The sequence below is a fragment of the Rana temporaria genome, chromosome 2, assembly GCF_905171775.1.
Source record: "Rana temporaria chromosome 2, aRanTem1.1, whole genome shotgun sequence".
Taxonomy (NCBI): Eukaryota; Metazoa; Chordata; class Amphibia; order Anura; family Ranidae; genus Rana; species Rana temporaria.
This window is the reverse complement of record NC_053490.1, coordinates 85645552-85672230: the sequence shown is the minus strand read 5'-3', so window position 1 is coordinate 85672230 and position 26679 is coordinate 85645552. Positions and strand designations below refer to the sequence as shown.

Below are 26679 nucleotides of genomic sequence, written 5' to 3'. Positions count from 1 at the left end.
TATATAAAGCTCTGAAGAAGAGGGGACATCCTCCAAAATTCGGCAACTTTTTTGGACTCATTCCACAATTGGTACTTGCCAATAGATCATGCTGGGTGGAGCATCTGGTGGACTATATTTTGCTTGACATATTCATTTGTTTGTGAGTATATTTGAAATAATAAATTGTCTCAAAGGTAATGCGCTAGGCTGGTGCACCCTTTGTTCCTTTTCTTTATAAAGGCCTCCATACCTACCCCTCACCAATCTGTCGTAAATAAAAAAACTCATAAACATTCTTTTCTTTTTTAATATGTTTTATTGAAATTGCTTGCAGATGAAAAAGATGCAGACATAAGCAATGTAGATACATAGTAACTCCTATGCTTTTATTTACACATAAGAGCATGTTATGGTGGAGTAGGGTTTCTTATGTCACTGTTCTGCACTTTCCCATAAGGTCAACTTAAGACATTTAGGAACACTTATAACACCTGTAAAAGAAAAACATAATACAGAACCACTTTAACCACTTGTAATCCACTGTATAGGTATGTGCAACGTAGGCCTGGTCATCAGACCTTAACGACCTGGTCAAAAGTAGAAGCAAACATTCCAGTGCCTCATTTCGGAGTTAAAAAAATATATCATTTTCTCATTATGGGAGGATCTATTGGAGCTTCTATATTTAAGTGTAGCAGGCGCTAAATAATAACCTAAAGTCTGTTAAATAGGGTATTGTTACATACATTAAAAAAAAAAAATCAATGGCCCTCATTATTTAAAAAATGTTAATACTTTTCCAAACCTCCAGCTCAGCACATTACACTTTAGAGAAAGAGAATGATAAGCCAATGTGAAACTACAATTCCTAGCATGCATAAAAAGAGCAATACAAAGTAGATATGGGGCTCACCAAGCTGACATAATAAACACATAATGATTTCACAACATGTTTCAGTGTAATTTTTTGAGTATTGTGTCTAACTATTATATTTTTTAAGTATATATGAACAAAAAGGTAATACTGTTTGATTACACATTTTTTTAGGGGAAATTAAAGAAAAAAATTACAACTTTGTAGGCAGCAGAACACCTTTAATCAACTCTTGTACCCTCAAATGACAAATCTTCTTAACTTCTTCAATGCCCTTTAGAAGTTCTTGCGATGGATCATTTTGAAGGCGAGAGTTCATTCCCTCCATAATTTTATATTTATCTGACATTTTAGCACATATGACAAAGGGAAATCCAAACTTGGTCTTGTATTGAGAATTTAGGAGGACAAGTGTTTCCCGTTCTCCACTTGTAAGGGTGGTGAGACCAGCTTGTCTTTGCTCCTGCTGGGATTCTATTGTTAACGATCCACTTGTTAGTTCTCTCCCGGCCAAATCAGGATGACATCTTAAGATCCCTTCTTTTCCTATATAAAATAAAAGAAATGCATGAAAAAAAAATGAGAAATTCTGACGCAGCTTTTCACCCGATACCATGATAGATTTTTAGTAAATAGTGTCACAATAGCAAACAACAACAAAAAGGTTACACTTTATTGAGAGCTACCAGTAGGGCTTTTGTTGGCAAGGTTGTGATTATATGGCAATAAAAACATTTGGTCAGTACACTGGGTAACCAAGAGAATAATGTAATAAGCTTGTGGAATTTATGGCTTCCCTCAAGCAGGGACAAGATAAGAACTTTAGGATATTTCCAGTCTTTTCAAGCTGAAATCTCAAGGCTTTGATGTGTCCCAGCCTACAGAGCTGGTCTATTCTTATGCTCGGGTGGTTGGTGGAAGTGTCCTGCAACCATTGTTAAATACAGAGAAATAATTTCTAAGGTGACTGTTGTTTTTTAACACTGCCCAAGCACACAGAGGGGGTGGGTTGTAAGCTGACTGTCTAATGGAAAAGTTCAACAATTTTTTTTTTCCAAAATTTATTTTAGTCTACCCTTATATTTATTAGATTCCAAGGGGTTGATTTACTAAGGAAAATAGGCTGTTCACTTTGCAAGGGAAGTTGCACTTTGCATAAAAATTTTCCCTGGAAATTTGTGAACGTGGTGCAAAAAATTTGCAAGAAAAAAAATATATATATTATTTTGCTTGAACATGATTGGATGATGGAAGTCAACAGACCTTCACCCCATTAAACTCTGATAACATTTCCTTACAATGTGCAACTTTCCTTGCAAAGTTAGCAGTCTATATAACTTTAGTTAACCAACCGCACAGGAGGAAAAAGTGGACTTATGCTGGCCATAGACGGATTGATATCTCAGGCCTCGTACACACGACAGAGTTTCTTGGCAAAAACCAGCAAGAGACTTGCTGGGATTTTTTTTTGCCGAGGAAACCAGTCGTGTGTACATTTTTCGACGAGGAAACTGTCAAGGATCCTGTCGAGCCAAAAAGAGAGCATGTCTTTCCTCGACGGGAATAAAGGAACTTGCCTTGTCGAGTTCCTCGACAGCCTAACAAGGAACTCGACGAGGAAAACCATGTGTTTCGCCCGTCGAGTTCCTCGGTCGTGTGTACGAGGCTTAAGGTGACAGTTGGAAACATTTCTGTTATTTTTTAATCATCAGAACTACAAACCTCATTGCAATCCTTGTGTTATGCTGACAATGGCACACACTTGTTACTTCTGAGAGAAGGATAGGGATTCACTCAGGGAGATTTTACAATGATGCCACTGATTGCCTGATGCACTAGGGTTTAGCAATGGCCGGTAACCACTGATGACCCTCAAAATGAGAAGCTTTACTTGCATTTCACTAGCCCAAAGCTATCTATGGCCAGTTTTAAACTAAATATAGGCAGATGTGCCCAAAATGCAATTGTGAACCTTCCCAGGTGCAGAACATGCAAAACATTTATTTAAAAAAAAATGAGTCAAATTAAAAGGTTCCAGGCAGCAAATGCAGCAAGAATCCAATAATAACCTCGCTAAGTCACTGGGGGTGTACTTCCTAAAGTATATGCAGTGTCATTTATTACTTGTTTTTGCTAGTTTTCTGTGTCACCAATCACATTCAAGTATCCAAGACAAATCTTAACCTGATTGGAGGCTGTGGGAAATAGTTCTGGTATTTTTGAGTTTTATATGTAAGAGACAGCTTACATGTTGACCCTTGTGTAGAGTAACATAACTATTGTTAGGACATTAGACTGTTAGCTCATCTGGGTTTGAAAGCAGTTTCAGGATTTGGTTTTGCTACATAGGTTAATCACTTAAAGATTATGATTATTTATGTTATAAAGAAGTCCTTGTGTACACCATTTGCAACTTCAATGGTATATCCTATGTCACATACTATTCCACAACCAGTGCACTTGTTTGGGGACTATTACACTTCACAGGGAATCTTCATTATGGAGTTTGTGACATATGTACCCCTTAGTTCCACTTTAAATATTTCAGCCAGTGTAACCCAAGGTAGGCAAAATAAAGCTTTCCCTGCCTGAAACAACACACTGTTGACGTTATCGCTTTCTTCTGCTATCAGTAAGCTGTTTGTGTGGACAAACTAGATTTTTGGAGTTAAATGAGAAGTATAGCTAATGCTATGTTGGCTATACTATTCCTGGGGATAATAGGAGTGCAGTTCGTTCTGTACTTCTGTGATCCATTTTCAGCCGACAGCGGGCTAAAGCCAGTTAACATCACTCAGGCGGTCCAGGCTCAGGAAAGATCCCAACATTAAAGTCAGTATCCACCTAGAAGCATGGGCTGTCACCTGGCTCAGGCCCCGTACACACGACCAGTTTCCTCGGCAGAATTCAGCTTCCGACCGAGTTTCTGGCTGAATTCTGCCGAGAAACCCGGCCGTGTGTACAATTTCGCCGAGGAAGCCGACGAGGAGCTCGACGAGGAAATAGAGAACATGTTCTCTATTTCCTCGTTGTTCTATGGGAGCTCTCGGCCCGCCGAGCTCCTCGGCGGCTTCAGGGCTGAACTGGCCGAGGAACTCGATGTGTTTGGCACGTTGAGTTCCTCGGCCGTGTGTACGGGGCCTCAGCCTCACAGTGAGTCGCTGGGAGACTGAACCAGCCGCTCTCACCCAATTCACTGCGCAGTGCTCCAGTAAGCGCTAGAGAGGCAGAGCAGAGAGCTGGTGACAGACTTTCACGGTTCTCTGCTGCTCAGAGCGGAGGGAGAAAACTGAGCGATCAGTGGTGCTTTATTGCTTAGCTCTCAGTGCAGAGCGGGCAGGGGACAAATGCACCATTGAATCGATGCAGCATTTTATGTTCTGCTTTAAAAAAAAAAAACTAATTTCTCCTTCCCCAATGACTCCAATACATTTAGCCAAAATGGCAACATATAGCTGAAATTGCCCAATTCTAGCCAAACTTTTTGGGGAAATTAAAACTTTTAGTTTTGTCTTCATAGTTCTACTTAAAGAGAGGTCCTGAAACATTGCAGTTTTTTAATAACTGTTACACACACAAGATAGATATTGTTTGGAAGTGGATCATTAAAGGGGTTGTAAAGGTAAATGTTTTTTCACCTTAATGCATCCTATGCATTAAGGTGAAAAAACATCTGACGATACCGCCCCCCCCCCCCCCCAACCCCCGTTTTACTTACCTGACCCCTCGAAAGTCCCGCGTGAGTCCTCGTGATCCTCTTCGGTTTCCAGCCTGGCCTTTCATTGGCTAGGCTGGATGGATTAATAGCAGTGCAGCCATTGACTGGCGCTGCTGTCAATCACAGTGGATGATGCGGCACGCCGCCGCTGTATCACAGGAGCGCGCTCGCAAAAGCTTTCCACCATGCAAGCTCGCTCACATGAAGGTGGAAAGCTTTTGCGAGGAGGAGCCGAGACAGCCGCCAAGGGACCCCAGAAGACAGGGTTCGGGGACACTAGCTGCACAGTGGAGGTAAGTATAACATGTTTGTTATTTAAAAAAAAAAATGTTGCCTTTAGTGTTCCTTTAAGAAAGTAAATGAAAGTGGCATGTTGGCTGCAACTTGTTTTGGGCTCCCTGGCAGTTTGAGAAAAAGTTAATGTCACCTTAGAATGCTTGGCCATACTAATGACAGCGTATATACCATGTGATCCAGCAATAGTGTTCACAATTTTATATTGCTAATTGGTTAACATTATACACAAAGAAAAACTCACAAACAGAAAATACTGTTAAATAACTAATTAAAGGGTGATGTGAGGAGGAAATGGAAATGAAGGTTTCTCTGTCATTACATGCTCACTGTACAAGCTCAGGATTGTAGACACTGCAGGGCGATCATGATAAACAGGATGCAGGGACTGTAATGTGCCTGGAGCTGACTCGTGTTCCATGTAACTCTTTGATATTCATATACCCAGCAGCCCTTTACACACATTGTTCTGCTAAGGGATCCTTTCCCACACACACTCAAATATAAATTTAGGAAAAAGATCATACACAATACAGAATGTTTGATTTACCAGCATATGAAACAGTAGCTGTTGTAGACATCCAAGAGAATATATGGGGGTAGGCTGTGGATCAATGTAATATGCCTTCCCGAAAAGCATTTGTTTTGAGGGTATATTTAAAGACTTGAAGGATTGGCCTGTCATGGAATAGGAAATTGAGTTTTAAAGAAATTGATAGGCACCAGACAATTGCTGGTAACCAGGGAGGAAGATGAGGTAGTTGGTGAGTAGAGCTCCTGGTCTAGTGTAGACCTAGAGATGAAATAGGACACAGGTGTCAAACACAAGGCTCGTGGGCCGAATCCGGCCCTCCAGGCCATTTCATGTGGCCCTCGCTCCTCTCCTGCAGCTGCAGGAGAGCTCCAACCCTTCTCTGGTCCTCCTACAGACCCTTACTTTCTGCTTTGAAGCAATGCATCCAGCTTCTTCCCAGCAGCAGCATAAGGAAAGGGGGGTGCACTGTGATGTAAGGGAGAGTGGGGGACTCAACTTCTGATGGTGGGGTGGCTCTTGACATCTAATGTAAGGGGAGGGGATGCGCTGGACATCTAATCTTACAGATACAACCGGCCCTTTTGAGGGCAATCATAATGCTGATGCGGCTCACGATGAAATTGAGTTTGACACCCCTGAAATACGAGCAGGAAGAAAGCATATACTGTATATTACTATTTAAGTTTTAAATATGAGTTTTTTGGATTTATTCGAAGAAGCCTTATAAATATGATAGCCATAATGATAAATACAACTAGGGTAAGGGGAATTGATAGAAAAATAAGTTCACACTATTGTTTAGCACCAAGTAGACCTCCTTTTTTGGGAATAAACTGAAATAATTGCTTCCTGTAGCTGGTTAGACCTGTTCAGCATTTAGAAGACAGTTTAGTCTATTCATGTATAGAAAACAACTTTGAACTATATATATATATATATATATATATATATATATATATATACACAGTATCTCACAAAAGTGAGTACACCCCTCACATTTTTGTAAATATTTTATTATATTTTTTATGTGACAACACTGAAGAAATTACATTTTGCTACAATGTAAAGTAGTGAGTGTACAGCTTGTATAACAGTGTAAATTTGCTGTCTCCTCAAAAATAACTCAACACACAGCCATTAATGTCTAAACCGCTGGCAACAAACGTGAGTACACCCCTAAGTGAAAATGTCCAAATTGGGCACAAAGCATCAATATTTTGTGTGGCCACCATTATTTTCCAGCACTCTCTTAACCCTCTTGGGCATGGAGTTCACCAGAGCTTCACAAGTTGCCACTGGAGCACTGGAGTCCTCTTCCACTCCTCCATGACAACATCATGGATCTGGTGGATGTTAGAGACCTTGCGATCCTCCACTTTTCGTTTGAGGATGCCCCACAGATGCTCAATGGGGTTTAGGTCTGGAAACATGCTTGGACAGTCCACCACCTTTACCCTCAGCTTCTTTAGCAAGGCAGTGGTCATCTTGGAGGTGTGTTTGGGGTCGTTATCATGTTGGAATACTGCCCTACGGCCCAGTCCTCGAAAGGCGGGGATCATGCTCTGCTTCAGTATGTCACAGTATATGTTGGCATTCATGGTTCCCTCAATGAACTGTAGCTCCTAAATGTCGGCAGCACCCATGCAGCCCCAGACCATGACATTCCCACCATCATGCTTGACTGTAGGCAAGACACAATTGTCTTTGTACTCCTCACCTGGTTGCCGCCACACACGCTTGACACTATATGAACCAAATAAGTTTATCTTGGTCTCATCAGACCACAGGACATGGTTCCAGTAATCCATGTCCTTAGTCTGCTTGTTTTCCGCAAACTGTTTGCAGGCTTTCTTGTGCATCATCTTTAGAAGAGGCTTCCTTCTGAGACAACAGCCATGCAGACTAATTTGATGCAGTGTGCGACGTATAGTCTGAGCACTGACAGGCTGACCCCCCCCCCACCCCTTCAACCTCTGCAGCAGTGCTGGCAGCACTCATATGTCTATTTCCCAAAGACAACTTCTGGTTGCTGAGCAAGTGCCCTCAACTTCTTTGGTCAACCATGGCAAGGCCTGTCCTGAGTGGAACCTGTCCTGTTAAACCGCTTTATGGTCTTTGCCTCCGTGCTGCAGCTCAGTTTCAAGCAATCTTCTTATAGCCTAGGCCATCTTTATGTAGAGAAACAATTCTTTTTTTTTCAGATCCTTAGACAGTCCTTTGCCATGAGGTGCCAGGTTGAACTTCCAGTGACCAGTGTGCGAGAGCAAGAGCGATAGCACAAATTTTAACACACCTGCTCCCTATTCACACCCGAGACCTTGTAACACTAACTAGTCACATGACACCGGGGAGGGAAAATGGCTAATTGGGCCCAATTTACACTGTTAAGCTGTACACTCACTACTTTACATTGTACCAAAGTGTAATTTCTTCAGTGTTGTCACATGAAAAGATATAATAAAATATTTACAAAAACTTGTATCTTTTGTGAGATATTGTAAATGTCATTAGGGGAATAAGTAGGCTGCTTTTGCTGACCTCTCCTGTTGAGAATTGGATTCCTGGCTGTTATGTGATGCTTTGGCTACAATGCTTTCTGAGGCATTGAACGATAACAAGCATTGAGATAAGAAATTCTGACACTTTTATAATCCTATTCACAATATCTTGTTCCAGGTCTGGGATTCTATGAACCAAAAAAATCGCTGGATCAGCAGATATTTAATATACCGTATATACTCAAGTATAAGCCAAGTTTTTCAGCATTTTTTTTGTGTGCTGAAAATGGCCCCCTCCGCTTATACTCAGGTCACCTTTTTGTGTCTGATCTCCCGGACTTTGGAGACCAGGTACCGGCCGTCCAGGGGACCTACGGATGGGGAGCATCGATTTTTCAAAGCCGGGCACCCCTTCCATAGACTCCCATGTTAAATGGTAATTTCTACAGTGAATTTGGGGACCCGCTACCGGCCGTTTGTAGGTCCCCTGGACCCGGAACTTTGCCCAATTTCTCCTCTACAAGTGTGCAAAGTTTGTTGTCTGGGGGACCTATGGCTGGGGAGCAACGATTTTTCAAAGCTGGGCACCCCTTCCCTATGGAAGTCTATACTCCCATATTAAATGGTCATTTACAGTAAAACCTTGGTTTGAGAGTAACTTAGTTTGAGAGCATTTTGCAAGACAAGCTAAATGTTTTAATAAATGTTTCCATGATATAGAAGCGACGTCTTAATATAAGAGTAGCGTCATGACACAACTGAGTATAAAAAAGAAGAGAGGAGCCTCTAAGTGTAGCAATATGGTTACATTTAACGAAGGTACAACATTTAGCAACTTATCGCTACACATAGAGGTGCCTCTCTTCTCCTTTATACCCTGTAAAAAAATGCTTTGATATACAAGTGATTTGGATTACAAGCATGTTTCTGTGCTTAACCTCCCTGGCGGTATGATTCTGTCAGAAAAAAGGTGCTGAAAGCGGTACCATTATTTGCAAGGAAATTTGGCGTTTTATATTGTAGGTCTGTCATTTTTAGAAATAACTCACTTAAATCTGACCAAACAAGATTCTAATAGGCATCCCGGGTATGACATTTTTTTAAAAACAAAATTATAAATTATAATATAATAAATAATTATAAATAATTATAACAAATAATAATATAATTATAATAAAAATTATTCAATAATGTAATCAAATTAAAATCACTGAAATTTGCTCAGTTGCAGAATTGTTGCTGTCATTATTTTTTTTTTTTTTTTTATGACGAATTTCCCACAAATCGCTATCGCACAATTCTGCAAGTGATTATAATTTATTATCGCTGTTTTTTAGCTGATCTAAAACTATTTTTGACATAAAGGGACACTTTTGGTTGCTATGGACAATCTACAGTTTGCAGGGAGAAAGAAACGTTTTTATTATATAAAATGACATGCATGACACAGGACAGACCACTAGGGACAAGGGGGGTGTGTTTTTTTTTACATACAGTACTGTAATCTATAAGATTACAGTATACTGTATGTAAAGTGTTTGTTTACGTTTTTGAATTTGGCGCCGTTCTCCGTCCCCGTGCGTCGTAACGTCGCAGGGAACGGAGATCGGCGTCACACGGAAGCACTATGTGAATCGAGCGAGGTCCCGCTCGCTCACACAGCGCGGTGGCATCGCTGGATCCAGGGACAAGGTAAGTAAAAAGTGCCTGTGGATCTAGCGAGGCAAGCCCGTGACTGACACGGGGTTACCGATAGTAGCAAGAAAATCTAACCCCGTGTCAGTCTCGGGAAGACCGCCAGGGAGGTTAAAGGAGCAGTAAAGGGTTTTTTTTTTTTTTGCTGAAATGACTGTTTACAGGGTATAGAGACATAAAGTTAACTGATTCCTTTTAAAATTGATTAAAAATAGATAAAAATCAATCATATAATGTACCTGTAGTTTCGTTTTTGCATTTAGTTTCGTTTTTGCATGTTATCCTGCCTGTGTGCATGTACAGAGCCATAGAGCAGTGATGGTTTGGAAAATGAAACTAGAAGCTCCCAGTACTGTGGTCCTCAGGAAACAGACAACCAGGAAGTGAACAGAACAGAGAACAATTACAGCACAATCAGAGCAAAAACGAACAATGAGGACATGAAACCAGGACTGCAGTAAGGTAAAGGAAGCTATTTAGCTAAAAAAAAAATTCCTTTAGTGACCCTTTAACTAAACTGTAGACATATTGTAAATAATATCATTAGTGAGCGTTTGAGCAGGTGCCTCTATGCATAATATTTACAGTGCTATTTTCTTAGGGCCAGTCATGTCTCATAGAGATCTGCAAATATTCACGCTGTCCTGCCTTCTCTTCCCCTCTTTTTGTTGTTTGAAATTATTGTAGCCGCATTAGTGCAATTGTGACTTTATTGTGAATTGTGAATTTAGAAGCTGATTGGCAATTATGCACAGCTACATCAGATTTTGCACTCTCCGGTTTTAGTAAATTAACTCCATTGCATATCATTTAATTAAAGTAAGGCTTAAAGATTATAATTTGATTATTGATCACATTAATAATTTTAGGTATGGTATGTATTTTATTTTTATTTTGTATCTGTTATTGGTCTCTTCCAGTTGTTAATTATCCCAACCGAATAGCGTCAAATATCTTTTTGTACTTTTGTACTGCTTGGACCTTGAAGAAGGGGACACACCCCGAAAGCTCGTCCATGAAAAATTATATGTTAGTGCAAATAAAAAAAGTATCACGGACAGTACTCAATTTTCTCTGTTGTTTGAAAAAAATATATAAAAGGATGCAATAGGACTTTGTGAGCCTTACTATACAAGTTTTCTTTATTCACCTGCTTGGGGAAGCTGTTTGGTAACCTTTCCAGGAATGATAGTTTTAGCTCATTTTATATTGTCTATTTAATAATCACCATTTATTTTAATTAAAACCACTTTTCATAAATACGAACATCTTGATCTAAGAAAATTGTGATTGTTGGGCAATCACTAAAGTACAAAAAGATATTTGACGCTATTCGGTTGGGATAATTAACAACTGGAAGAGACCAACAACAGATAAAAAATAAAAATAAAATACATACCTAAAATTATTAATGTAATCAATAATCAAATTATAATCTTTAAGCCTTACTTTAATTAAATGATATGCAATGGAGTTAATTTACTAAATTAGTGCAAAATCTGATGTAGCTGTGCATAATTGCCAATCAGCTTCTAAATTCAGCTTGTTCAATTAGACTAGATGGTCTGTTCGACCGTTCGTCGAAATACGAACAAAACGGGTCGTTCGCGCCAAATTCGAGTGACGCGCCACGGCCCCATAATTCACTGCGGGCATTGCACGCTGATGATTGGCCAAGCATGCACTATGACCCGCATGCTTGGCCAATCACAGCGCGCAAAAAACGGAGAGCCATAATTGGCCAAAGCCAGGGTGGCTTTGGCCAATTATGGCTCAGGGCTTTAGTACACGCCCCACACTACAAAGGCTGCCTGCAGGGCGGCCCTGTGTAGTGTGTTACGGCGGTGTTAGTGAATAGATCAGTCCTAATGAGAGAGAGAGACAGTGGCCCGGATTCAGAAAGAATTTACGTTGGCGTATCTTCTTTCTGTATTCAGAAAGAAGACACGCCGAAATTTGGCTAAGATACGACTGACGTAAGTCTCTTACGCCGTCGTATCTTAGTTGCATATTTACGCTGGCCGCTAGGTGGCGCTTCCGTAAATTTACGCGTAGAATATGTAAATTAGGTATATACGCCGATTCAGAAACGTACGTGCGCCCAGCGCATTTTTTTACGTTGTTTACGTAAGGCTTTTTCCGGCGTAAAGTTACCCCTGCTATATGAGGCGTAGCCAATGTTAGGTATGGACGTCGGGCCAGCGTAGAATTTTGCGTCGTTTACGTCGTTTGCATAAGTCGTTTGTGAATGGGGCTGGGCGTAAGTTACGTTCACGTCGAAACCAATGAGGCTTTGCGGCGTAATTTTGAGCATGCACACTCGGATATGTCCACGGACGGCGCATGCGCCGTTAGTAAAAAACGTCATTTACGTGGGGTCACCATTCATTAACATACAACACGCCCACTGCCTGGATAATTTGTATTACGCGGGCTTACGCCGGACCACATACGCTACGCCGCCGTAACTTAGGGCGCAGCTTCTTTCTGAATACAGATCCTGCCTCACTAAGTTACGGCGGCGTAGCGTATCTGAGATACGCTACGCCCGCACAAAGTTACGCCGGGCTTTCTAAATCCGGGCCACAGTGTGTAGAGGATATATATACATCCCAGATGTTGTACATATATTTATACACTTATACACTGTATAGTTTAGCTAGATCAGTTCTTCCTATCCCAATTTACTGTCTATCAGTTGATTGTGCTAGCTGCAGTATTCTCACGTGGTGTATTGCCCGTGTGCTCTGTAGTTTTGCACCTAAAGTTACTTTGTGTGTACCAGTACTGCACTTGTGCTCTGTAGTTTGCACCTAAAGTTACTTTGTGTGTACCAGTACTGCACTTGTGCTCTGTAGTTTGCACCTAAAACTACTTGGTGTGTACCAGTACTGCACTTGTGCTCTGTAGTTTGCACCTAAAGTTACTTTGTGTGTACCAGTACTGCACTTGTGCTCTGTAGTTTGCACCTAAAGTTACTTTGTGTGTACCAGTACTGCACTTGTGCTCTGTAGTTTGCACCTAAAGCTACTTGGTGTGTACCAGTACTGCACTTGTGCTCTGTAGTTTGCACCTAAAGTTACTTTGTGTGTACCAGTACTGCACTTGTGCTCTGTAGTTTGCGCCTAAAGTTACTTTGTGTGTACCAGTACTGCACTTGTGCTCTGTAGTTTTGCACCTAAAGTTACTTTGTGTGTACCAGTACTGCACTTGTGCTCTGTAGTTTGCACCTAAAGTTACTTTGTGTGTACCAGTACTGCACTTGTGCTCTGTAGTTTGCACCTAAAACTACTTGGTGTGTACCAGTACTGCACTTGTGCTCTGTAGTTTGCACCTAAAGTTACTTTGTGTGTACCAGTACTGCACTTGTGCTCTGTAGTTTGCACCTAAAGTTACTTTGTGTGTACCAGTACTGCACTTGTGCTCTGTAGTTTGCACCTAAAGCTACTTGGTGTGTACCAGTACTGCACTTGTGCTCTGTAGTTTGCACCTAAAGTTACTTTGTGTGTACCAGTACTGCACTTGTGCTCTGTAGTTTGCGCCTAAAGTTACTTTGTGTGTACCAGTACTGCACTTGTGCTCTGTAGTTTGCACCTAAAGTTACTTGGTGTGTACTACACTTGTGCTCTGTAGTTTGCCCCTTATTGTTACTATGTGTGTACCAGTACTGCACTTGTGCTCTGTAGTTTGCACCTAAAGTTACTTGGTGTGTACTGCACATGTGCTCTGTAGTTTGCACCTAATGTTACTTTGTGTGTACCAGTACTGCGCTTGTGCTCTGTAGTTTTCACCTAATGTTATTTTGTGTGTACTGCACTTGTGCTCTGTAGTTTGCACCTTAAGTTACTTTGTGTGTACTGCACTTGTGCTCTGTAGTTTGCACCTAAAGAAACCCATGCTATTTTTCTCAGTGATTTTCATCCATATTGCAGGGACCAGACATTACATTAAAGCCGCAAGCAGTCATAAATTACTTTTATCTTATAGTAATCTCATTTTGTGGAGCGACAGTTCTAAACACGTGCCACTACTATAGACACCCAGCAGGAAGGATATTTAAAGGAATTTTTCATTTTTTTGCCACTTTAAGCATCATTAAAATCGCTGCTGCAGAAAAAACGACCGTTTTTAAAACTTTTTTTGATACATGTTCCCTGGGGCAAGACCCAGGTTCTCAAAGACGTTTTCCGACAATAACTTGCACATTGGGCTTTAAAATGAGCACTTTTGAATTCGAACGTTCGAGTTCCATTGACGTCAATGGGGTTCTAAATGTTCACGCGAACGTTCGGTCCGTTCGAAGGTTCTGGTGTGAACCGAACGGGGGGGGGGGGGTGTTCGGCTCATCCCTAGCATTGACAATCGAAATATTGGAAGCTGATTGGTTTCTATTTAGAGCTGAACCAGATTTTGCATTCTCCAGTTTTACTAAATCAACTCCAATGTGTTTGGGAAAGTGGGGCATTTTAAGGCTTGTTAACTGAGCAGCTTGCACTTTGTGTTCCATGAGATTGTCCATATTTCATCATCTGTAGACAGAAGACTGGACTCCTGAATTACACAGACAGCACATTCCAGAATCTCTGGTACATTTGGGTCATGAATATGGTAGAAGACATATCTTACAGGATGTTGTCTTTGCCTTTCATCCACCCCAATTCTCCTCCTCTTTTGTGTGGCAAAGTACTTTCTCTTCATTCTTTGCCCTCCTTTCTGCTCCTCCTCTTCCTAATCTGTGACTGATTCTTTGGAAACAAGGTCTTTGCCTTTGTGCATCCCTAATTTGTGTTATTCAACCTGCTGGTAACACCTTCCTGCAATTGATGGAGTGAATGGACAGCCAAGACAAAGTGAAAGAGACGTTGACCTAGAGTCAGGTTGGTTTAGTCAAGGTCTTCTCAGGATAAAACTGATTCAAATATAAATATTTAACTGTCCCCTGCAAAAGGCTGTTAAGTATTTGCTGAGGAGAAAATGGTGAGAAATTGTGTTGGTTTTCTTTTAACAACCAAAGCTGGTTATAGACAAAACAGAATAATCAAATATTTTAGCACAATCGGACAGGGCCGGACTGGGAATGAAAACCAGCCCTGGAAATAATTTCATACCAGCCCCACAGCATTAATATACCAGCCCAAAAAAAAGCAAGAAATCCATGAGAGAGCCAGAGAGGGGCCGGGCTGCAACGGCGAGAGAGAGAGGGTGCAACGGCGAGAGAGAGAGGGTGCAACGGCGAGAGAGAGAGAGGGTGCAACGGCGAGAGCAGAGGCGTTTCTACTGAAACTGTGCCCCTGTCAAAACATTTGAAACCCATCTTTCAGATAACCATAACAAAAAAAAAAAACACCCAAGCTTGCAGTAATATCAGCACCCATAAATATGGCCTTACCAGCACCCATAAATTCAGCAATATCAGCACCCATAAATTCAGCAATATCAGCACCCATAAATTCAGCAATATCAGCATGGTCAGGGACAGGCAGCAGTGCAGGGGGTGTTTCCTTGTAATGGATACAGTCCTCTGCCAATGCTGCGCCAGTGTCTCTGACACTGTACAGGGGGAGAGAGGGTGTAGGATCACCAGCGGCCCTGTCTGCTTAGCACACACGCACAATCACACATGATGATGACGACTTTAAGGCCTCTTTCACACTGGGGCGGTGGGGGCATCGGCAGTAAAGCGCCGCTATTTTAGCGGCACTATTCAGTCGCTAGCGGGGTGCTTTTAATGGCCGCAAAGTGTCACTTTGATTCCTATGGGCAGGGGCGCTTTAGGAGCCGCTCCTATTGCGCCTCAAAGATGCTGCTTGCAGGAAATTTTTTAATGTCCTGCCAGCGCACCGCTCCAGTGTGAAAGCACTTGGGCTTTCACACTGCAGTGAGTGGAACCACTCTTTCAGGGCGCTCTGCAGACGCTATTTTTTGCGTTATAGCGCCTGCAAAGCGCCTCAGTGTTGACTACTTTCACACTGAGGTGCTTTGCAGGCGCTACAAAATAGCGCCTGCAAAATGCCCTGAAAGAGCCTCTCTTCTCACTCCAATGCGAAAGCTTTCACACTGGAGAGGTGCGCTGGCAGGATGCTCAAAAAAGACCTGCTAGCCGCATCTTTGAGGCCCTGAAGGAATGGTGTACACACTGCTTCTAAAGCGCCCCTGCCCATTGAAATCAATGGGCAGCGGTGCTGAACCGCCAGCAAAGCGCTGCTGCAGCGGCGCTTTGCGGACGTTTTTTTTATCCTTTTGGGCCGCTAGCATTGTGCTGGCAGGACGCTCAAAGTCTATGAGGCGCCCCGCTAGCGACTGAATAGTGCCGCAAAAATGACAGTAAAGCGCTGCTAAAATACTGACGCTTTAGGTGGAGCCTCCTCCAGTCAAACAAATGACAATCTGGCTGAGTGGCCGGTCACACTCGTAAATGAGCATGGGAGGTGCCTGTCACACTCCTCCATACTGCCATCAGTTAAAGTGGAGGTTCCCCCTAAAAAAAAATTCTAACACTACATTGAGAAGACTGATTACACTGCGGGTATGCTGTTTTTTTTTTTTTTTTCTCGTACATACCTCGTTATCGCCGTTTCATCCCTCGGCTTCCGGGTACGATTCTTGCTGGACCTAGTTGATTGACGTTCCTCTGACCGGCGCATACTGCGCGTCACGACTTTCCAACAGAACCCAAACGTCATTGCGCAGGCGCCGTATAGAGTCAGCTCTATACGGCGCCTGCGCAGCAACGTTCGGCTTCTTTCGGAAAGTCGTGACGTCAAGTATGCGTCGGTCGGAGGAACGTCAATCAACTAGGTCCAGCAAGAATCGTACCCGGAAGCCGAGGGATGAAACGGCGATAACGAGGTATGTACGAGAAAAAAAAAAACAGCATACCCGCAGTGTAATCAGTCTTCTCAATGTAGTGTTAGAATTTTTTTGGGGGGGAACCTCCACTTTAAGTAACCAAATTTTTCAGGTAAAGTGCCGTACCGCCGGGGCTATAGTGCGGGAGGCAGCTGCAGGAGGACAGGTGGGAATTTTTTGGGCGTTTTTTTTTTAATTACAATTTGCAGGGGCAGCAAAGGTGACAGAGAGGAGGGGGGGGTGCAAATTGTAACCTAAACCTGTATAATAATCTCTCTCAGGAGGCATTGCACCCCCCCCCCCTCCCCTCCTCTCTGAGATTATTATACAGATTTTAATTGCAGGGGCAGCAAAGCTAGGTGACAGAGAGAGAAGGGGGGGGCTGGGGGGGTGCAGATATGGTAAGATAGAGAATCGTTTTTATTGCATTAAAATTAATTTCTTCACCTTGTGCTCCAAGGCAGGGGTGGCGACGCCGTTCACTTCTCCCCTCACTCGTGACCGGGCAGACACTGCAGAGACATTGTACTAGGCGCTGTTGGCGCCGCACGGGACGATAGAACTAGTCCTAAAAGTTTTTTTTCTCCTGCTCAGCTCCTCCCCGTAGACACATGATCAGTGATGCTGCTCACTGATTAGCTAGGTAAGAACTTACCTAGCTAATCAGTGAGCAGCATCACTGATCATGTGTCTACGGGGAGGAGCCGAGCAGGAGAAAAAAAACGTCAGGACTAGTTCAAGAAGGGATTAGTGAGGCGGCGAGTATGGCGGCCGCAACCTGCCGGCCCGTGGCTGCTTTTAACTACCGCAGTCTGCAGGTATGAAAAAGCAGCCCCGGGAAACTCAGTGCAGCCGTCACCTCTGCAATTTAAAACAGCGGCGGCCGCGGCGATCGCGGCTGCGGCCCGCCGCTGATTATAGTTGACTGACAGGCAGTGACAGCAGGCAAAAGCAGGCGGCCTACCGGGAATTTTCCCGGTATCCCGGTTGGCCAGTCCGGCCCTGCAATCGGATATCTCCTAATGCCTTCTGGTGCATCTTCAGCCCCAAATGGGAGGGATCAAGCTTCACAATCGTTCCGGTTTGGGATATGGGGGGGGGGGGACATGACTTCACAAAATACAGAGTGTCAGACGGTATTTAACCTGTCCGATCACTTTTTCTCCCAAGACCGGTCACGCAGGAATGCCTTAGGCTGTCCCACAAACACAAGATTGCTGCCCATAGGGACAAAAAGCTGAAGTGTCTGCCAGAATTAATGCTTCAGCTTTTCTCACCTCTTGGACTTAGCTCGGAAGTTAGAATGAATGAAGGAAACTCAAGCATGAGTTCCAACTTTAGGATTCGGTGTGGTATGTTCAAAGAGAATACATACCCAACCATTTTGGACATTTGTTTTATTATCCATGTCAAAGCTATTATGAGATTAGGTTATAATATTAGAAGGAACAGCCAAACTAATAAATTCGAAAATGATTGTCATCTCAGTATATGGTTATTCAACATTCAATAATTACATAAGCTGGTGAAAGGTGCCACATCCCAAATTGCACAAACTAATACATAGATGTTCCAAAGAGTAATATGGATTTTTAGGGCACCACAGGAGACAACTCAGTCAACATTAGGGGGGATATGATCAACATGTACAAATATATAAGAGGTCCATACAGTGAACTTGGTGTTGAGTTATTCACTTTACGGTCAACACTGAGGACAAGGGGGCACTCTTTACGTCTAGAGGAAAAGAGATTTCACCTCCAAATACGGAAAGGTTTTTTCACAGTAAGAGCTGTGAAAATGTGGAACAGACTCCCTTCAGACGTGGTTCTGGCCAGCTCAGTAGATTGCTTTAAGAAGGGCCTGGATACTTTCCTAAATGTACATAAATTAACTGAGTACTAAGATTTGTAGGTAAAGTTGATCCAGGGTAAATCCGATTGCCTCTCGGGGGATCAGGAAGGAATTTTTTCCCCTGCTGTAGCAAATTGGATCATGCTCTGCTGGGGTTTTTTGCCTTCCTCTGGATCAACTGTGGGTATGAAGTTTGGTGTATGGGATTGTAATGTGTTTTTTATTTTGTTTGTTTATTTTTTTGTGGTTGAACTGGATGGACTTGTGTCTTTTTTCAACCTGACTAACTATGTAACTATGTAACATAAAAATACATTTTACATAAGTTTATTTCACTTCTATATAAAATCAATAGATGTGTATATAAAGCCATAAAAATAAATGTCCTATACAAGAACTTTTTATTCTATACTAGGGGGTCTCCATGCTTTATAAACTAAGGGCCAGATTACTGTCCTTCAAACTTTTGGGGGCCAGACTGTAGCCATTGGGAATAAAAAATGCCTCAGGCTTGGTTGTCAGTGGGAGAAAATTACATAGCACTTGTGGTCAGTAGGAGGAGGAATAGTGCCCCATCATTGGTATTGGTGGGGGTAATGTTGCCAATTGTTGGTATCAGTAGGAGGCATTGTACCCCATCATTGGTTTCAGTGGGAGAAATAGTGCCACATTTCTGGTGTCAGTGGAAAGAATAGTGCCCCATTTTTGGTGTAGGAATAGTTTCCCATCATAGGTGTCAGTGGGAGGAAAAGTGCTTTATATCAGTGTGAGAAATAGTCCCCTAAGGGCCACATAAAGGCAGGCAAAAGGCCACATATGGCCCGCGGACCGCAGTTTGGAGACCATTGCTCTATACTACCACATCACTATGTAATAATGATCACAGATCTGAACATATTAAATATAGGTTCTTCAGGTGGCAAGTCCACACTCAATTCAGCTTTCTGAACAAAGTTCTGGTAGGATGTTACTGATTTTGTTAAGAGCATTTGCCTATATCTTGTAATGTTTCAGGATATATGGAACTGTACATATTTGCATACATATCATGTTCATTATAATTGCTTATACTGTCAATGTTTGTTGTAGATTTCTCAATTTCTCCACACCTTACTCCTGAGGAAGCAGCCATTAGTTATGAAACAAGTTGAGTTCCCCACCTTGTAGACTCTGAACTGAAGAACTTATGTTTATCATGTTACACAGTGACATACCGGTGTGGTAGTATGGAGTAAAAAGTTATTTTTAAGGAATTTTATTTTTATGGTTTTATATAAATGTATATTGATTTTATATAGAGGTGGAGTAAATTTATGTAAAATGTATTATTCTGTTGTCACCGGCAGTGCCTTAAAAAAAAACATGTTACTGTTTAGAACATCTATCTATTCTCACATTATACATATATATATATATATATATATATATATATATATATATATATATATATATATATACAGTGGCGGAACTACCGCCATAGCGACCCACGCGGGCGCTATGGGGCCCGCAGCCGAGTGGGGCCCGGTGAGGATGAAGAATAGGATCCGCGGAGCCCACCTCGGCGCGCTGACTTCTGTAGTAAATCTATGGCTGCAGGGAGATTGAGTGGATCTGTCAGGTTGATGTCGGGATGGGCGGGGCCAATATCCGAAGCTCCGCCCCTTTGTTAGACAACCCAGAGCATAGTGAGCGGGAAGTACAGGAAGTGAAGGTGCCCAGCAGCTGACCAGTGTCTCTCTCCCTCTGCCTTTATGCTACAATAGCAGCCGATCCCCAGCCTCCTGGTATTCTCTCCCTGCACTCAGCTCAGTGCTGTGATGTCAGCTCTCCTTCCTGCATGATCTTCTATTTACCTCGTAAGTTTGTTACTCCTCCCCCTTCTAGATACTGGTCCTGCTCACATTCTCCCTTCTTTGTCCCAGTGATTGTGCCCAGAATATGTCTCCATGCAGTCACCCTCTGTGCTCTCCTTCTGTCTCACATCACAGTGGATCTCATTCCTCCAACTCACTGTCCCAACAAGCATGTGTTTTCTACTTTCCTCCTGACTCAGCCTATCTTATCCAGCATGGCTTCTCACTCTCTTCTAGTGTCATTCTTCCTCAGTTCTGATACAAATCTCCCATCCCCCTATCTAATGTAACTTCTACTCCCCTCTACACTATCATCACCCCTTACACACCCCCACCCCCCTCTATACATCCATGTATCACACAGCCCAGACACCACTATGTAACCCTTCACTGACTGATCTGGTTAATGTGTCCCATGTTCTATCACCCATAGCTTAAATCTGTCATTATAGGAATCTGAGCAATAGTCCAATTGTATTCATAACTCCAGATCAGTCCTATTCCCTCACCTATAATAACCTCCTCGCTGGGCTCACACGTGTGCCATCACAGACATCGCATGTGATTTGCACCGCATTGCTGTGCACATCATATGCAATGTCTGTGCGATGCAAATTCAGCCATTCAAACTGTATGCCTGAAATCGCATTTACACCAGAATGGTGCAGGACTCTTTTTTTGGTCCTCACTGAAATCAGATCTCATGGGTATGACACTTCTGGGTGTAAATATCCATGCGATCCGATTCCTGCACCATTTTACAGTTTACACAGCAATCTGAGAACCAATCGGGGGGTGTCATTGGCTTTCTATTGACACTCGCAGCGGTTCGCAGATGTCAGTGTGAACTGTCTGGTGCGATTCGGGAACCTGCACAGGATTCGCAGGCTTTCTCACATCACACCAGTGTATACCCAGCCTTAATCATTTCACTAGATTTCTATTTTTTATTTGTTTATTTTTTCAGAATTTTTAAAACAGTTTTTCAATGTATATTGAGCCCAGGTTCACACTGACAGGAGGAATTAAATCGTGCACGTTCAGCTGAACTCACACCATTTCACTCCCATAGGTCAGTCCCAACTTCAGAGGCGATTTCAGAGACATCTGTGTGGGTTGCAGCACAGATGTCTTTGGAAATTGCACCCCGAAGTCGGCAAAAGTAAAGAAACTATTTTTAGGAATCTGTGCAGCCAAATCGCTTCAATGCGAATCTAGGCTGAATAATCATTAATCTGTGTGTGTGGGGGGGATCCATCTGATGCTGCCATTCTTGCCTCGGCTCCTGTATGCTGGTAATCAAGATTTTAGAAGATAAGTGTGCTATGTTTAATTAATTGGGATCTTTGCAGTTTAACTAATTCCTGAACCTTGCACTCTGTACAACGCACTCCTGAGCCCTGCACTCTGTACAACGCACTCCTGAGCCCTGCACTCTGTACAACGCACTCCTGAACCCTGCACTCTATGCCTAGTGTCCGCCTGAGCCTTGCGCTCTATGCATAGCATGCGTCTGAGCCTTGCACTCTATGCATAGCATGCGTCTGAGCCTTGCGCTCTATGCATAGCATGCGTCTGAGCCTCGCACTCTATGCATAGCATGAGTCTGAGCCTTGCACTCTATGCATAGCATGCGTCTGAGCCTTGCACTCTATGCATAGCATGCGTCTGAGCCTTGCACTCTATGCATAGCATCCCCCTGAATCCTGCACTCTGCACATAGCATCCTCCTGGACCCTGCACGTAGAATCCTCCTACACGTAGCACCAGCATACAGAGGGGACACACTGACCACCAGCATACAGAGGGGACACACTGACCACCAATATGCTGGGCCAGTGGTTACAGTATACAGAGGAAATAACAAATCAAGTAAAACAACCATACAACCCAAAAAAAAATCAAAAGCAATAAGAGAATCTTGTCAGCTAGTTCACTCATCTAACACGAATCAATAAAAATCAAAAAAAATGCAGCACTGCTCAACACTTCATCTATAAAATTGTACAAATGGACTTATAAGTGTAATGGTAAAACCTATAAATGAATATCCAGTGCAAATCAATCAATGTATTGCAATATAGTAGTGATGGTGTCACCCCCTCTGCAAATGGTAGAAAACATTGCAGAGCTGCAATGTGCAAATAGTGGTGAAACCCCCTATATATAATCCTAATAAAATATGTACATCATTGTACATTTTATTATGATTTTGCACATTGCAGCTCTGCAATAAGTCCTACCTTCTGCAGAGAGGGTGACACCATCACTACTATATAATATAATTTTGACCGATCATTTCTTTTTGGGGGGGGGGGGGGCCCATACAACATTTTGCTATGGGGCCCTGTGATTTCTAGTTACGCCCCTGTATATATAGCTATATATATAAAACTCAACGTGTGTGTGTGTGTGTATGTATGTTCAAGCATCACGTACAAACGGCTAAAGATATTAACATGAAACTTGGCACACATGTTACTTATATGTCAGCCACAAACATAGGATAGGTGGTTTAACCCTTACCCACCCCCATTTGCCATGGTCGGGGTTTTTCTTTAAAGTCCCATTCAACTCTATGGGAAATACATGTTACTTCATAACTTCCAAACGGCTGTAGATATTTCGATAACACTTGGTCACATGTTACTTATATGTCCACTTAAACTATAGGATAGTTAATTTATCCCTTAACTACCCCCATTTGTGAGGGTCGGGGTTTTTGTTTAAAATCCCATGCAAATCAATGGGAAATGTATGTTCCCACATAACTTCTGTACGCCTGGAGATATTTCAATAATACCTGGTACACATATTACTTATATGCCAAATAAAAATATATGACAGTTAAATTAACCCTTACCTACACCCTTATATAAAAGATGGGTCTATTTATATTACTATGATTTTCCTCCCCAAAAGGTTAAGATAGGAAGACCGGGCAACGCCGGGTATTCAGCTAGTATATATATTAGGGCTGTGCGTTAAACGCGATATTAACGGCGTTAACGCAAACCCATGTTAACGCCGTCAATATTTTTATTGCGCGATTAGCGCGTGAGCGCTCGGGGTGGACGTGCAGAGTGTGCAGCGGTGCGGCACGGCTTACCTTCTCGCTGGATTCACAGGCAAGTTACTCACCTTGTCCCTGGATCCAGCGATGCCACCCCGCTGTGTGATCGGCGATGCCACCCCGCTGTGTGATCGAGCGGGTCCTCCTCGCTCGGCGGGTCCTCCTCGCTCGGCGGGTCCTCCTCACTCGATTCACAGTGTCTGTGTGCCGCCGATCTCCGTTCCCTGCGACGTTACGATGCACGGGAGCGGAGAACGGCGCCAAATTCAAAAAAGTAAACAAACACAATACACACAGTATACTGTAATCTTATAGATTACAGTACTGTATGTAAAAAATACACACCCCCCTTGTCCCTAGTGGTCTGCCCAGTGCCCTACATGTACTTTTATAAAATAAAAACTATTCTTTCTGCCTGAAAACTGTAGATTGTCCAAAAGTGTCCCTTTATGTCAAAAATGGTTTTAGATCAGCTAGAAAACAGCGATCATAAATTATAATCACTTGCAGAATTGTGCGATATTTGTGGGGAAATTCGTCATAAATTAGATAGATTAATCGTGAGTTAACTATGACATTAATGCGATTAATCGCGATTAAAAATTTTAATCGTTTGACAGCACTAATATATATATATATATATATATATATATATATATATATATATATATATATAAAACTTTAATTTTCTGACTACTCACTGTAATTTGTGTGCCTGGCAACACTCAATAGAAGCAAAAGGTAATTTACTAACATCTGTAATTGATGTATTGCTGAAAAAAATTCAAACTGCTCAGTCAATTGATTCAAGGAATACAATCTTATCAAAAAAATCTTCATGTGCAATTTGTCCCTTACCAGAGAACCTTGGCAACCCACATATTGACAGCTGCTAAACAAATGAGACCAATCAGAGCTTTGCAGAGGTCAAAAACAGACTAAATGGTATAATGGCAAATAATATATTAAATGTAGTTCTTAATAAAACTAGTAGCACATTTTTTTTAATCTGGCAGTGTTGCATGAAATTCCCATGATCACTGAATCCCAGCGCCATCTAGTTAGACATATTAAAGAGGGAAACAACATCACTTGCCTACTGGACCTCCATCATGGTTCCAGAACACACTCCCCTTCATTTCATATCCCTCCTAATCCCTTCTTATTTTCTTCCCTTGCACCCCCCACACAAACCTACCCCCCATCTTCCCACTTATTTATTACATTTTTTCCCCTTCTCTCTTTTCTTACACTTTTAGGGGCAGATCCACATACCTTTGTGCTGGGCGCAGCGTATCTAAGATACACGTGTTTTATGTTAATACGTCTTGACCCGTTGTAAACTACGTTTTTTTTAAACTGCGCATGCGCCGTCCGTGGGGGTATCCCAGTGCGCGTGCTCGAAATTAACCCGGAACAAGCCAATGCTCACGACGGTGATGTCATTCTACGCAAATCCCTATTCGCGAACGACTTACGCAAATGACGTAAAAAATGTAAAATTGTACGCGGGAACGCCGGCCATACTTAACATTGAGTACGCCTCATAACAGCAGCTTTAACTATACGCCGGAAAAAACCGAACGCAAACGACGTAAAAAAAAATGCGCCGGCCGGACGTACGTTCGTGGATCGCCGTAACTAGCTAATTTGCATACTCGACGCGGAATTCGACGGAAACGCCACCTAACGGCCGCCGAAAAATTGCAGCTTAGATCCGACGGCGTACTAAGACGCCTGTCGGATCTAGCCGAGATATTTTCGTATCTTGTTTTGAGGATACAAAACAAAGATACGACGCGCAAAATTTGAAATTACGCAGCGTATCAATAGATACGCCGGCGTAATATCTTTGTGGATCTGCCCCTTAATCTTTCCTTTATTCCCCAAACACACCAATACTAATAACCCCCTCCCCCTTCTTGTCATACGGACTCATACCACACATGTCTAATAATACATTTTCATATTCAGTACCCTATATGTCTAGGTGTGTCACAAATGAAGGGACACAATCAGGGATACCGATAAAGAAGTAGAGCCAGCTCCTGGGCATAGGGAGTTTTTAACTTCAGTGTATCACAGAGTATTCCATTTGTTTAGCAGGGGATTGTGGGAACAGGAATTGGACTATTTTATGTTTTTCGGGCACAGGCAAGTGCTCGGGCAAGTAATACTTGTAGCAATGGTTCTGACAACTAAATGAAAGTTTCATAATTTTTTCTCTTTTAAACCGCCGGGGGAGGCAAGAACTTTCATTTAATTGCTGGGAACTGCAGCACATAGATTACTCCACTGAAACTATTTAATGATTTTTGGTGCAAGGGTAACTCTGCTGTCCCTGTAAAAAACACAAAATTGTCCTGTTCCTGGCCCCCAGCTGAACAAATGGGGCCCAGGGATTTTTTTTTAAATAATTGCCTTAGACCACGAGATTACTCAGTGGTACCCCAAAGTAAAGCCATCTCTACCCCCAGTGCTCTACTGCATTGGCAGAAAATACCTAAATGGCTAAACAACCTAATGGCTCGTTTACACATGCTGTGTCCTCTGATGGGTTTGATCAGTGGCAGCCCGTCAATAGGGAGCGCCTGATGTAAAGGGGAACTCTGATTAGGACACCTGATGTAAATGGAACTCTGATGGGGACGCCTAATGTAAAGGGAACTCTGGTGGGGATGCCTGATGTAATAGGTAACTCTGATGGGGACGACTAATGTAAAGAGGGACTCTGATTGGCACTCCTGATGTAAAGGGGGACTCTGATAGGGACACCTAATGTAAAGGGGGACTCTAATGGGAACACCTGATGTAAAGGGGGACTCTGATGGGGACACCTGATGTAAAGGGGGCACCGGATTTAAATGGGGAGTCTGATGGGGACACCTTATGTAAAGGGGGACTCTGATGGGGACACCTGATGTATATGGGAACTCTGATGGGGACAACTGATGTATAGGGAAAAATTGGACATATAGAGGGACTCTAATGGGGACACCTGATGTAAATAAGGATGTATAGGGGGACTCTGATGGGGAAACCTGATGTATAGGGGGACTCTGATGGGGACACGTGATGTATAGGGGACTCTGATGGGGACACCTGATGTATAGGGGGACTCTGATGGGGACACCTGATGTAAAGGGGATGCTGATGGGGATACCTGTTGTAAAGGAGGACTCTGATTGGGACTCCTGATGTAATGGGGGGCACCTGCTGTAAAGGGAGACTCTGATGAGGGCACTTTATGTTAAGTGGTTTTAAGAGGCTGCATATGATTGGCATGGTGGGGCTGAAATTGATGGGCACAATGAGGCGGCAATTGATGAGCACAGTGAGGCTGCATATGATGGGCACAGAGAGGCTGCAATTGATGCGCACAGTAAGGCTGCATTTGACAGGCACAGTGAGGTTGCATTTGATGGGTGCAGTGGGGCTGCACAAACAATGGGCA

General features: G+C 42.7%; 1 protein-coding gene across 1 annotated transcript in view; it reads right to left on the bottom strand.

Annotated features, from left to right (window-relative positions):
* Positions 1-278: 278 nt before the first annotated feature.
* Positions 279-26679, bottom strand: part of URAD (ureidoimidazoline (2-oxo-4-hydroxy-4-carboxy-5-) decarboxylase) — a 47558-nt gene continuing 21157 nt past the window's right edge. The window contains exon 2 of the mRNA XM_040340475.1: positions 279-1402. Coding sequence (XP_040196409.1) covers positions 1050-1402 — 353 coding nt within the window. The 3' untranslated portion in view covers positions 279-1049. The remainder of the gene's footprint in view (positions 1403-26679) is intronic.